Genomic DNA, 12,005 nt, shown 5'->3' with positions numbered 1-12,005 from the left:
GTGCTGCACAGATTGTACAGCCCTGTCTGAGTGAGAATGAGAGGGAGCCAGGCCTGGCGGCGATGGCTTTTCATCCCAGCACTTGGAGGCAAAAGCAGGCAGATCCCTGTGAGCTCAAAGTCACCCTGGTCTATATAGCAAGTTCCAGGATAGCCACAGCTCCATAGAGAAATTCTATCTCCAAAAAAAAAAAAGAGAGAGAGAGAGAGAATGTGTGTGTGTGTGTGTGTTTTAACAACTTTCTAGATGTATCCCTTCTGTGACTAAAAATAATGACCTAGATAAAGCTCCATCTTTATTGGTACATTCTGGTTGTCCATCCAATAGAAAACATGGTTAATTATGCCCACTTTCCATCTTCTTTCTATATACATCCTTCACCCTTGGCAGCCTCCGGTGGCAGCAGCATTACAAGGGGTACATCCCGGTGATGTAATGATCTCCTTTGTGCTGGGGAAGGTGGAAAGAGGTCCTTCGGTGCATCAGAGGACGGACTGACCGTGGTTCTATCACCATTCATGGATGATCACTCTTAGCCTATGTGTTGGTTGTTTTCTCATATGGTGCTACAGTGATGGCGTGGGAACACAGCAGATAATCACAGTTTTGTTCCTAGGCTATATATTTTCATACAGCTAACCAAAATCTAAATTCCCTTTCAGCCAGGAACAATGATTGAATGGGGCAATTACTGGTAAGTATATTATTGTGTTGAGTCTACATATCTCATTAATTATTTTAAGCCATGCCATGAATTATTTTTGTTTTGCCTTTTTGAGACAATCTCATGTCCCCGCCTACTTTCAAACTCACTGTGTAACCAAGACAGGCCTTGAACTCCCGATCCTTGTGCCAGGTTCCTGGATTCCCAGGTGTGAACCACCACATCTGGCTCACACCGCAAATCCTTAGGTGAGAAACCCTCAAATGCCTTGACTCAGTGCTGCGCTTTCCCAGAGTCTCACTGCTGCCAGGGTTGTCTTGAATGCTGGGCTCCAGTGCTCCTTCTGCCTCCACCACCAACAAACCTGGAAGTGCAGGCACACACCACCGTCCTTTTTTGTAGGATTTAGTTTTCTTTTGTGTGTCTGGGCATTTTGTCTGCATGTATGTCTGTGTATTATGTGCATACAGTGCCCAGAGTCCAAGAGAGAGTGTTGGCTCCTCTGGAACTGGAGTTTCAGGTGTTCCTTACCCACCATGTGAGCGCCTAGGGGATGAGCAAGTGCCTTTAACTACAGAGCCTGCTCTCCAGCCACTGTGATTTGTCTTCTTTGTTCCCTTTGTCTTCTTCCTCTACTGTTGTTTGTTTATTGGTAGGGCCTGGTGCCTGACGAGGTCAGAGGACAACTTCCTGGAGTTGCCTCTCTCTTCCTACCGCCTGGATCCCTAGGATGAAACTCAGGTCATCAGGTTTGGCTGCAAGTACCTTTAACCCCTGAGTCATCTTGCTGGCCCCTGGTTTAGATGGCCTTTTAAAAATGTTTTGATGAAACCCTGTCTCGAAAAACCAAAAAAAAAAAAAAAAATGTTTTGATGAAAAATCTCAAACATGTACAAAACTAGAGAGAACGATACGATGGAGCCCCCATTCTGTACTTATTTCTAAGCTTCCATAATTATTTTAAAGTATTTTTTTATTTTTATTTCATGAGCATTTATGTTTTGCCTGCACGTATGTCTGTGTGAAGGTATTGGATCCCTGAAATTGGAGTTAAAGGTAGTTTGTGAGCCACCATGTGGGTGCTGGAAATTTAACCCGGATCCTCTGGAAGAGTACCCAGTGCTCTTAACCACTGAGCCACCACTCTAGCACTGCTTCTATAATTATTAACACAAGCCGAACATCATATAAAATTCCACCTCTTAGGAGGTTAAAGGACAATCACAAGACACAACAAGACCCTGTCTCAAGAAACAGACAACAAAAGAAAAATATGTACACATGGCCAGTCGTGTTTAGGTCTGACCTCTTAGGAATTACCAAGCCCACATGCTGTTTCATACTTAACCGTTTCAGCTTGCATCTCTCCAAAAAGGCTTGCAGACAAAATCCCAGTCCGAACGAATCCACTCTCTACACTTCCTGAGGGATAGCTCCTCGGGGACCTGGAGTTTGTTACATTAGCAGGGCAGCTGGGATTGATGATGCAGCTGGTTTTTGGTTTTTGTTTTTCTGTAGTTTGAGTAGCAAAGCACCAACGCAAGCTTAAATGGACAAAGTAGGAAGACTGACAGTTCCCTCCGAGAGCTGGTACCTGAAGCCTAATGTTATGACTTATGCCTGTACTCCTAGCACTCAGGGAGGTCAAAGCAGGAAGATTTCCAAGGTTCGATGCAGGCTGGGATACAACAGAAGATGACTTTAAACAAGTATAGTCTTGGCACATGGACAAACATATAATATAGGTCAGTGGTCCAGAGCTGAAGGCCCAGAAGTTAACACTTGACCGCATTTATGAGCAAGTGCTTTTTGAAAAATATGCCTAAGTAAATCTTCCTTCAGTGAGGGAAGGTAACTATTTCCTAGCATTAAAGGTGCCAGGAAAACTGGGCATACAAAAAAAATGTTTGCACTCCTGACTTATATTGTGTAAAAAAAAAAAAAAATGAACCAACTCAAGGGCTGGGAAGATGGCTCAGCAGTTAGAAGAGAAACTATATTGGATTTTTTTTTTTTTTTAAGACAGGGTTTCTCTGTGTAGCCCTGGCTGTACTGGAACTCACTCTGTAGACCAGGCTGGCCTTGAACTCAAGAGACCCACCTGTCTTTATTTACCTCCTGAGTGCTGGGATTAAAGGCTAGTGCCACCACACCCAGCATCAGGTTGGTTTTTAACAACCATGGTAGCTCACAACCATTTGTACTTCCAGTTTCAGGGGGCTCTGATACCCTCTAATGGCCTCCAAGGGCACTGCATACACACAGTACACATACATGCATGCAGGTAGACACTCATAAACATAAAATAAAAACATTTTCTTTAAATGTAAGAAGTGAAACGTGAAAAAAGCCCGGGGAAACTCTTTGTTAGTCTGAACTAGGCAAAAGTTCTTAGGTTCAGTACAAAAGCTCTAGCTAGCTAGGTATGGTAGCTCCCACTTCTCCCAACACAGGAGAGGGAGGGGCAGGAGGATCAGGAGATCAAGGCTATCCTCAGCTACATAGCAAGTTTGAGGCCAGCCTGGGCTACCGAGATTCTGCTTCAAGCAAACAAAAAAGAAATATATATTTGATTATATACTGTGATAAGTACCATTGTATCAAGGGGTTTTTATTTGTGCTTTTGAGCTGTTCATGTTAGCTTATAGCAATTTAGATGTTCATACAACTAGAATGTTACTAATTAATATTTTTTCACAGTGAATCTACAGGATATTTTGAGGTTACTCAGTTATTTTAAACTTTTCATATAGCCAGTTCAGCATTTGATTTGTATTTTGGCGTGTAGGTAACTGTTAAGATGGCGGTCTCCTCCGCAGCACACATTTCTGATTATTACCAGCCTATGGCAAGTATATTTTCTCTGCCTTCCATAACCAAATTAGAAAAGTCCAGAATGAAATTAATAATCCAGAATATTTTATCACAATCAATGAAAAACTCTTTCCTTCCTCTTGAGCAGTTACAGTGCACAGTTCAACTGATTTCCTTAATTCAAGACAATTGATCACATTTGTAATTTTTTGACGATATCTGTATAATTTGTGGGTAATCCATATGTGATTCACAACAGAGGAACCTGGAGGCCTTGGTGGGGGTCCCTGTGGATGAGAGTGGCTGCACACAAAGTGGTCCTCACCAGCCTGGCTTCATCACTAACAGGGCAGGTTGCTGCTCTGTTTCTGAACCCAGTTAAGGTGGAAGAGAACACACTGGTCAGGCCATCTGGAGAATCATACTCCTTCCTGGGTGTAGTGATGCCCACCTGTAGGTCTAGTATTCAGCAAGCTGAGGCAAGATCATGATTTCAAGGCCAGCCTGGGCTAACATAGTAAGGTCCTATTTCAAAATACTTAAAGTATCCTGTCCCTTACTTAAGGGTTATTTTTTTCACTGTGGATATTCGTAGCTTATTTTTCAGGTTCTTATCATTTAAATAAATGAAGATGAATCTATCTCCCCAAATTTCATCAGTGCTAAGCCCCTCATGTGCCCGAGGCCAGGCCAGAGCACGGAAGTATTAATACAGATTTCCTGGATAAACCATGACGAGGACGCCCTTGATAGACCCAGCTTTGCTCTCTGGTGGGATGGGGTCTCTGCGTCATTTGAAACCCCTGCCTTCATTTCTATCCGGATGATAGAAAATTGGTTTGGGAAAAATTCATTTTAAACATTTTCAAGATTTCAGGTGATCTCACTAAATGTGAAGACAGAGTGCCTGGTCCCAGGAGAAGATGATGTTTAAGTTAAAAAAACAAAACAAAAAACCAAAAACCATGCTTTTTTGCAGTATTAAATCTTGAAAACGAAGAGGGGGTTTTATGTTTGGTGACTGGTTTTGGAAGGCTTTGATTGTTTTTTGTTTTTTTTAATGATTGTTTTTAATCAAATTTTTATTGTTTCGTTTTTTTTTTTGTTTTTTCAAAGCAGAGTTTCTTTGTATAACCCTGCTGTCCTGGAACTAGCTCTGCAGACCAAGCTGGCCTAGAATTCACAAAGATTTGCCTGCATATTGACCAGTTGTGGGTCTCTGTGTTAGCTGCCATTGCCAAGCAAAGCCCTGATGATGTTGTTAGGAGTCACTTTCCGCAGTGAATATTAGCAGCACGATAATAGCAGGTATCCCAGGGCTTGTGATGCGTCTGTTCTCGGTGCTGGGCCTCGTTAGCAGTGTCGGGTATGGGCTCCATCTCATGAGGAAAGAAGTTATTGTGGGCTGCCAAGTTCACAGCCGTGAAGCAGTTCCTTGTAAGTTCGCAGGTCTCTTCCCCTCCCATTTATTTCAAGAATCAGAAGTTTATATTTAAATTGAGGAGTAAGCAGAAGTGCAACCACATTATCTTCATATTGCTGTTTTTGTTTTGAAAAGTCATAGTTAAATATTATCTACTTCTTATAAAAATAGTTAGCTTCCTTAGGAGGCTGAGGCAAGAAAATCACAAGTTTGAGGTCACCTGGCCTACATAGAATATTCTGAGCTAGCCTGGAGTATAGAATGAGATCCTAACTTCACACAAAAATAAAAATAAAAATTTGAGTGCATATAATACTTTGATACGCGTTAAAAGAAAACAGTCTTCATTCCCAATAGCTGGCCCTGAGTTGAAGAAATACAGTCTGAGTCTTCATTAAGAAAGGGTCTCACTATATAACATGGGCTAGCCTGGACTCACTGTGTAGCCCAGGCTGGTCTCTAACTTACTGCAGATCCTCCTGCCTATCTTTGTCTCTGCCTTCCAAGTGCTGGGATTGCAGGTGTGTGTCAGCAGCCCCAGGCGCCTCCCGACTCTCCTTAACTATCGGAACACTGCTTTTCTCTCATAGGGCCCGTGCCATCCGCTTTAGACAGGACAATAATGAGGCAGTTGGGGGATTCTTCTCTCAAATTGGGCAGCTATATATGGTGCATCATCTTTGGGGTATGTGTACTTTTCCTTCTTTTGAGACTTACTGGGATTGAAGAATTTATTACTAATGATGTTGTAATAAACAGTGGGGTTAGTCTAGACTCAGTAACCTTAAACACGAGAGCAGCCGCAAGCAACACAGGTGGATGGTGACTGCTGGGCTAACTAGAACAAAAGAGGTCAGCAGCACGAGGTCAGTAGGTCACTGGCCACAGGTCGGACCCAAGCCAGATATGTTGGCATATGGCTGTAATCCCAGCACTCAGGAAGCCAAGGTAGGAGAACTGAGAATCCACTACCAGCAAGGGCTGCATGGAAGATTCCAGCCTTGAACTACAAAACAAGCCAAGGTCAAAAACAAAAACAAGCAAAAGAGGCTGTTGGGGAGGTTACTAAACATCGGAAGGGGGATGGGAGGATGGATATAATTGTATTTTATTGCATGCATGTACATAAGTAAAAATTAAAACTGGGAAAACCACAGCAGTCAGGGTTTGGAAAGATGGCACAGCAATTAGAAATTCACTATTTTTCCAGAGAACCCAAGTTCAGTACCTCCAGCTTATGACATAAACATATATACCTACACATAAATAAATTAAAAATAGGGGCTGGAGAGATGGCTCAGCGGTTAAGAGCATTGCCTGCTCTTCCAAAGGTCCTGAGTTCAATTCCCAGCAAACACATGGTGGCTCACAACCATCTGTAATGAGGTCTTGTGCCCTCTTCTGGCCTGTAGGCATACACACAGACAGAATATTATATACATAATAAATATTTTAAAATGAATAAATTAATTAAAAATAAAAAAGGATATGGCTGGGTGGTAGGACATGTGCAAGGCCCTGTGTTCAATCTTCATCAGAAAAAAAGATCCCCACAAATAGTGCAGACTGGTTACATAGTAGCATCACGGCTAGGAAGCTAAGTCTCAGTGGTTACATTGAGGCAAAAAAGATAACTTCATCCCTCCGCTTCCATCATCACTCCCAGAAACCCCTGCTGTAGCCGGGCTCTTCTGCTCAGTGGAGCTTACTGGAAACCGAAAGGCTGCACTAAGGATACATTATAGCAGTGACCCTCCCTCTTCCTAGTGTCCACCGGCAGCCTTGTCCCGGACAGTGCGCCATCTGGTGAGCTGAGATTTGGCTCCACAACGCATCTGCGTTTTCAAATGTTCAAATCAGAGTTTACAAAGAAATTTAAAAAACAGCAACAGGCCTGGAGAGTTGGCTCGGCAGTTAAGAGTGTTGCCTATTCTTCCAGGGGACCCGGGTTCAGTTGCCAGCACCCACAAGGCTGCTCACAACTCTCTAACTCCAGTTTCAGGAGATCTGACATCCTCACACAGACATACATGCAGGCAAAACACTGATGTGCATAAGTAAATAAATAATAAATCATTAACAACAAAAGGTGTGTACTACAGCTGGTGAAGTGATTCACTGGTTAACAGCCCTGGCCGATCTCACAGAGGACCCAGTCTGTTTTCTAGCACCCACAGTGACTCACAGTCCCCTGTAACTCCAGTTCCAGAGGATCTGTGGCTCTCCTTTGGCCTCCATGACATGCACAGATATACATGCATACATACATGCAGGCAAACACATATACCTAAGATAAAAAATTAATTTTTAAAAAATCAAAATAAAAACACATGTTCTACCCTGATCGTGTTGTACGTGCCTATAATCCCAGCACTTGAGAGAAAAAGGCAGAAGGAGTGTGAGTCTAAGGTTTATCCAATCTGAAGGTTCTCAGTCATAAATGGACTGTGTTATTGAAGAAGCGTCCTTGCCTTGTAGAGACAGCATGTGGTCACTGGATTATAAAACCATGAGAGCAGGGAGCTTCACTCCTCACAGAGGGCCGGCCATGGGTTTCTCTCAGTCCATGCTTGCTGTTCCCCAAGTCAGTTACTGAGTGACCAAAACAGTGTCAGAGAAAGCAGGACAACCACCTGAATGACTGTACTCCTAGAATGTGGGTGTTGTGTCTGACTCGGGTCTTATTCCCTGTGTTTAAGCTTATAAAGATCTCCAGACCAGGGAGGACATACGGAACGCCGCGTGGCACAAGCATGGCTGGGAGGAGCTGGTGTACTACACGGGTAAGCTGCCAAAGACCCGACATCTCCAGCTTCGAGTGTTATTGTTAAAATGCAGATGTGACAGGAAGGGTCACAGGACGTGAGATAGACCAATGTTCTTTTCTCTTTCAATACTAACTTGACTTTGTTTCAAATTAATAATTCCGATTCTGTAACCCAGGGCGGTGCCTCATGACTAATCCCACCTCTCTGGGAGGTCAATGGATTGAAAGTGTTGGGCCAGCCTAGGCTACAGTTAGACCCTGTCTGAAAAAGGCCAGAGAAGGGGCTGGAAATGGCCCAGGAGACGAGCACTGGGTACTCTCCCAGAGGACCTGGGTCTAATTCCCAGAACCTCACGGTGGCTCTCAATTGCCTAGAACTCCTGGTCTAGGGAGTCCAATGCCTTTTTCTGGCCTCCATGGGCACAACACATATAGTCATGCATACAGATAAAACACCTATATGCATATAATTAATAAATAAAATTATTTTTAAAGCAGAAGACAGACAAAATAAGAAAATTGTTTCAACTATTATATTGCCTAGTAGAGTTGTTTTTTCTTTTATTCTTTTCTTTTTTTTAAACTTCCAGTGCACTGGGGCCATATGTCAGAGTTCAGGCTTCTGATATTCTAACAATGAAAGCATGTTTTGAGTCTCTTCTCTTTTTTTATTTGTTTATTTATTATGTGTACAATATTCTGTCTGCATGTATGTCTGCAAGCCAGAAGAGGGCACCAGACCTCATTACAGATGGTTGTAAGCCACCATGTGGTTGCTGGGAATTGAACTCAGGACCTTTGGAAGAGCAGGCAGTGCTCTTAACCACTGAGCCATCATCTCTCCAGCCCGCCTAGTAGGATTTTGAGACTTGTGGGTAACTTAATTTTTTTATTTAATTATTTTATTCCCTTGCTGTCCTGGAACTCACTATGTAGAACAGGCTGGCCTCGAACTCACAGACAGAGATCCATCTGCCTCTGCTTCCTAAGTGCTGGGACCAAAGGCTTGCACCACCATGCTGGACTAGCTTAATTTTTTAAAAATATTTTTTTAGCCAGGCGGTGGTGGCGCACGCCTTTAATCCCAGCACCTGGGAGGCAGAGGCAGGCGGATCTCTGTGAGTTCAAGACCAGCCTGCTCTACAAGAGCTAGTTCCAGGACAGGCTCCAAAGCCACAGAGAAACCCTGTCTCCAAAAAAAAAAAAAAAAAAAAAATTTAGTTAATTTGTTCTCTAAACGTTACAATTTTTTTCTAAATTCTTTTCATTAAAGCTATCACGTCCCCAAAATAATTAATATATCAATTAAAAAGAATATATTTGCAAATAGGTATGGTGGCAAACACATTTAAAAAGCTAAGGTTAAAAGAATGCCCCAAGACAGACTGGGCTACAGAGTAACAAACAGCAGCAATAATAATAGTGACAATGGTAATAACTTTGGGGCTGAGGATATGGCTCAACCCTGGGTTTGATCCACAGCACTAAAATTCAAGAGAAATTATAAAGTTAATTTTTTTTTTTTTTTTTTTAGTTGGTTGTTTTGCCAGACAGGGTCTCACTGTGTAGATCTGGCTGTCCTGGAACTTTCTATGTAGACCAGGCTGACCTCAAATTCATAGAGATCAGCATAAAGTTAAATTCAATGGTTATTTAAGCTGCATTCTTTTTTTTTTTTTTGTTTTTCGAGACAGGGTTTCTCTGTGGTTTTGGAGCCTGTCCTGGAACTAGCTCTTGTAGACCAGGCTTAAGCTGCATTCTGAGTAAGAAAATGAGATAGCAACCCAGAAAATAACTTGTTTTAGTTAAAAAAAAAAAAATCAGTCAACAGGCAGGCAGATCTCTGTGAGTTCGAGGCCAGCCTGGTCTACAAGAACTAGTTCCAGGACAGACTCCAAAAGCTACAAAGAAACCCTGTCTCAAAAAAAAAAAACCAAACACACACACAATTGGGCCAGGACTGTGCCAGGAAGTGCAGGAAGGAGGGTCCCAGCTAAAGGTCTTTCTTGGCTACATAGGGAGTGGACACCAGTCACAAAAGAAACAAAATCCTGTAATTTTGTGTGTTATTCTGTTGTTTCGGTACACTCTCTGTTTTAAACTTGGCGACAAACTTGAGGGAGTCCTCCTGCCTGGGCCTCCCACACGCTAGAATTTCAGGTGTAGGTCACCATGCCTGTTTGTAATTTCCACTTAAATTTACCAGTTCCCAGAATGAGTCTCAGTCCACAGAAGTAGTTTTTACAAAATTTTTAAATGGGAAAAAAATTTCTTTTGCATTGATTTCCATGAGCGCTGTTGTTCCACTGGAGGTGGGCCGCCACAGCACACTTAACACGTGTGTCTGTGGGCCGTTTGTGGGAGTCAGGTCTCTCTTCTGCCATGGTGGCTTCATGGATTCAACACAGGTCTTCAGGCTTGGTGACAGGTGCCGTGACCCACTGAGCCATCTCACTTTTCCTTTCTATGGGATACATCTCGATCCAGTATGATTTGAATTTTTGTTTGTTTTAGTTTAAAGAACCTTTTGAGAAAGCGCTATTTTTCACAACCAAGACTTTCCCATCAAGCCGCTCTCCAGTGGACTCTCAGTTTCGCTAACTTCCTAGTCGGTGCTGTCTGTCACAGATTTCTGCCCTGGTTACCGGTCTCTTTTCTAGCGCTCCCCTGCCTTCTAACAGCATATGTCTGTGGTCTGAGCAGACGCCTTGGTCATGTGTCTTTACCCCAGTGCGTTCAGAAAGTCAGCCAAGTAACCTCCACCTTGTTTCCAGTCCCTCTCATTCAGGAAATGGAGTCCAGAATCATGATCCCGCTCAAGACCTCGCCCCTCCAGTGAAGCTTCTATGTGCCTACACGGATCTCCGTGACGAATATATGTCATGAATTCATTTCAGCCGTTCATCAAGTGAAAAAAGAAACCGAGGTGTAAACTGCTGTACATAGCTTATAAATCTCTTTTCTTTAAGATTTGCATAATCACGAAGGGAAATGGGGGTTGGACTACGTGGAGAGTCAATCTGCCACATCTCAGCTTACCAAATGTTACTTAAGCCTCCAGCCCCTCAGGAAAACATGATAGCCGGGGGTGGTAGCTTGGCATTCAGGGAGCTGAGGCAGGAAAATTACAGTAAGTCCTAGGTCAGTCTGGGGTACATAGAAAGTTTCAGACCAGCTTGGACCCCTGGACTTGCGTAGTGAGACCCTGTCTCTAAAACCAAAATTCAAATTCAAATCATCTCTGAGGAAAATTCCAGCTCTGAAAAAGAATTAGCTATTGCTTTCTATTTTCAAAAATCTGTTTTATGTTTACAGATTTCTACAAATTTCCTTCCTTCAGGAAGAAATACAAATTACATCATGTTTCCCAAGCAGTTGTTTTGTTTTGTTTTGAACAAATTATGAATGTACCCAATGGCTGAAAATGTTCTGATTTTGTGACTCTTGGCCAGTCAGCAGGCTGAGCGGTGCGGGTGCTCACAGTGTACCTGACCAGAAATGCCAGAAATGCAGGCTCCACCAGGCACTGTGTCCAAAGGGCTTGGCACGAACCAGTGCACCACATGCGATTTGGGAGTCAACACCTCAAATAGCTCTAATTTTATTTGTAATATTTTTCTATGAAACAAGTAGCTCTTGGAAAAGAGGTTTTATTTTGTAGACCACCCTTTGTGACCTCTGACCTCTGGTTCTATTTTGGTAAGCTCACAGCAGACACTTTCAAGATCTTGTGTGAAGGGCAGGGCACGCTGGGTCTCAGTTGGCATAAAGCTTCATATTCTGTCTCCGTTTGGTTTTGTTTTTTAATATAGTGTGCCAATTCTGTGACTGTAATCATGTGGAAGTCCCATTGAACTGAAGAATTATGTCTGCCCTACAAATTGATATGTATAAAATAAAGTATGACTAAAACTCCTGTCAGATGCCTAATTTTTACATGTGAATGATTTTCTCCAAGAACATATAAAAGTAAATAAAATCCTCTAACTTTCACATTCTGCATGATTGAACTTTTTGGGTTTGTTTTTGTTGTCATTGCTTTGTTTTTTCAAGACAAGGTTCTGTGTGTAATAACACTAACCTTCCTGGAACTCACTCGTTGACCAGGTTGGTCTTGAACTCACAGAGATCCTCCTGCTTCTGCCTCCCGAGTGCTGGGGTTAAAGGTGTACACGGTCACAGCCCGGCTCTTTTTTTTTTTCCCCCACAGAGTCTCACTCTATAGCCCATGCTGGCCCAGAGCCTTCAGAATCCTCCAGTCTTTCCTTTCCCAGGTGCAGGGATTATATACATGAGCCGCCACACCATTAAAAAAAAACACATGCCTTTAATCCCAG

At 42.7% G+C, this 12,005-nt stretch overlaps 1 protein-coding gene across 1 annotated transcript in view; it reads left to right on the top strand.

Annotated features, from left to right (window-relative positions):
* Nipsnap2 (nipsnap homolog 2) overlaps positions 1–11,584 on the top strand; it is a 30,025-nt gene extending 18,441 nt beyond the window's left edge. Inside the window, exons 7-10 of the mRNA XM_057764982.1 lie at positions 663–694; positions 5,492–5,586; positions 7,601–7,684; positions 10,443–11,584. Of these exons, the coding sequence (XP_057620965.1) occupies positions 663–694; positions 5,492–5,586; positions 7,601–7,684; positions 10,443–10,507 (276 nt within the window). The 3' untranslated portion in view covers positions 10,508–11,584. The remainder of the gene's footprint in view (positions 1–662; positions 695–5,491; positions 5,587–7,600; positions 7,685–10,442) is intronic.
* Positions 11,585–12,005: the final 421 nt, after the last annotated feature.

This window comes from Chionomys nivalis, chromosome 3 (genome assembly GCF_950005125.1).
Source record: "Chionomys nivalis chromosome 3, mChiNiv1.1, whole genome shotgun sequence".
NCBI classification, from domain to species: domain Eukaryota; kingdom Metazoa; phylum Chordata; class Mammalia; order Rodentia; family Cricetidae; genus Chionomys; species Chionomys nivalis.
The sequence above is the reverse complement of the archived record's forward strand: the minus strand, read 5'-3'. Positions and strand labels throughout refer to the sequence as shown.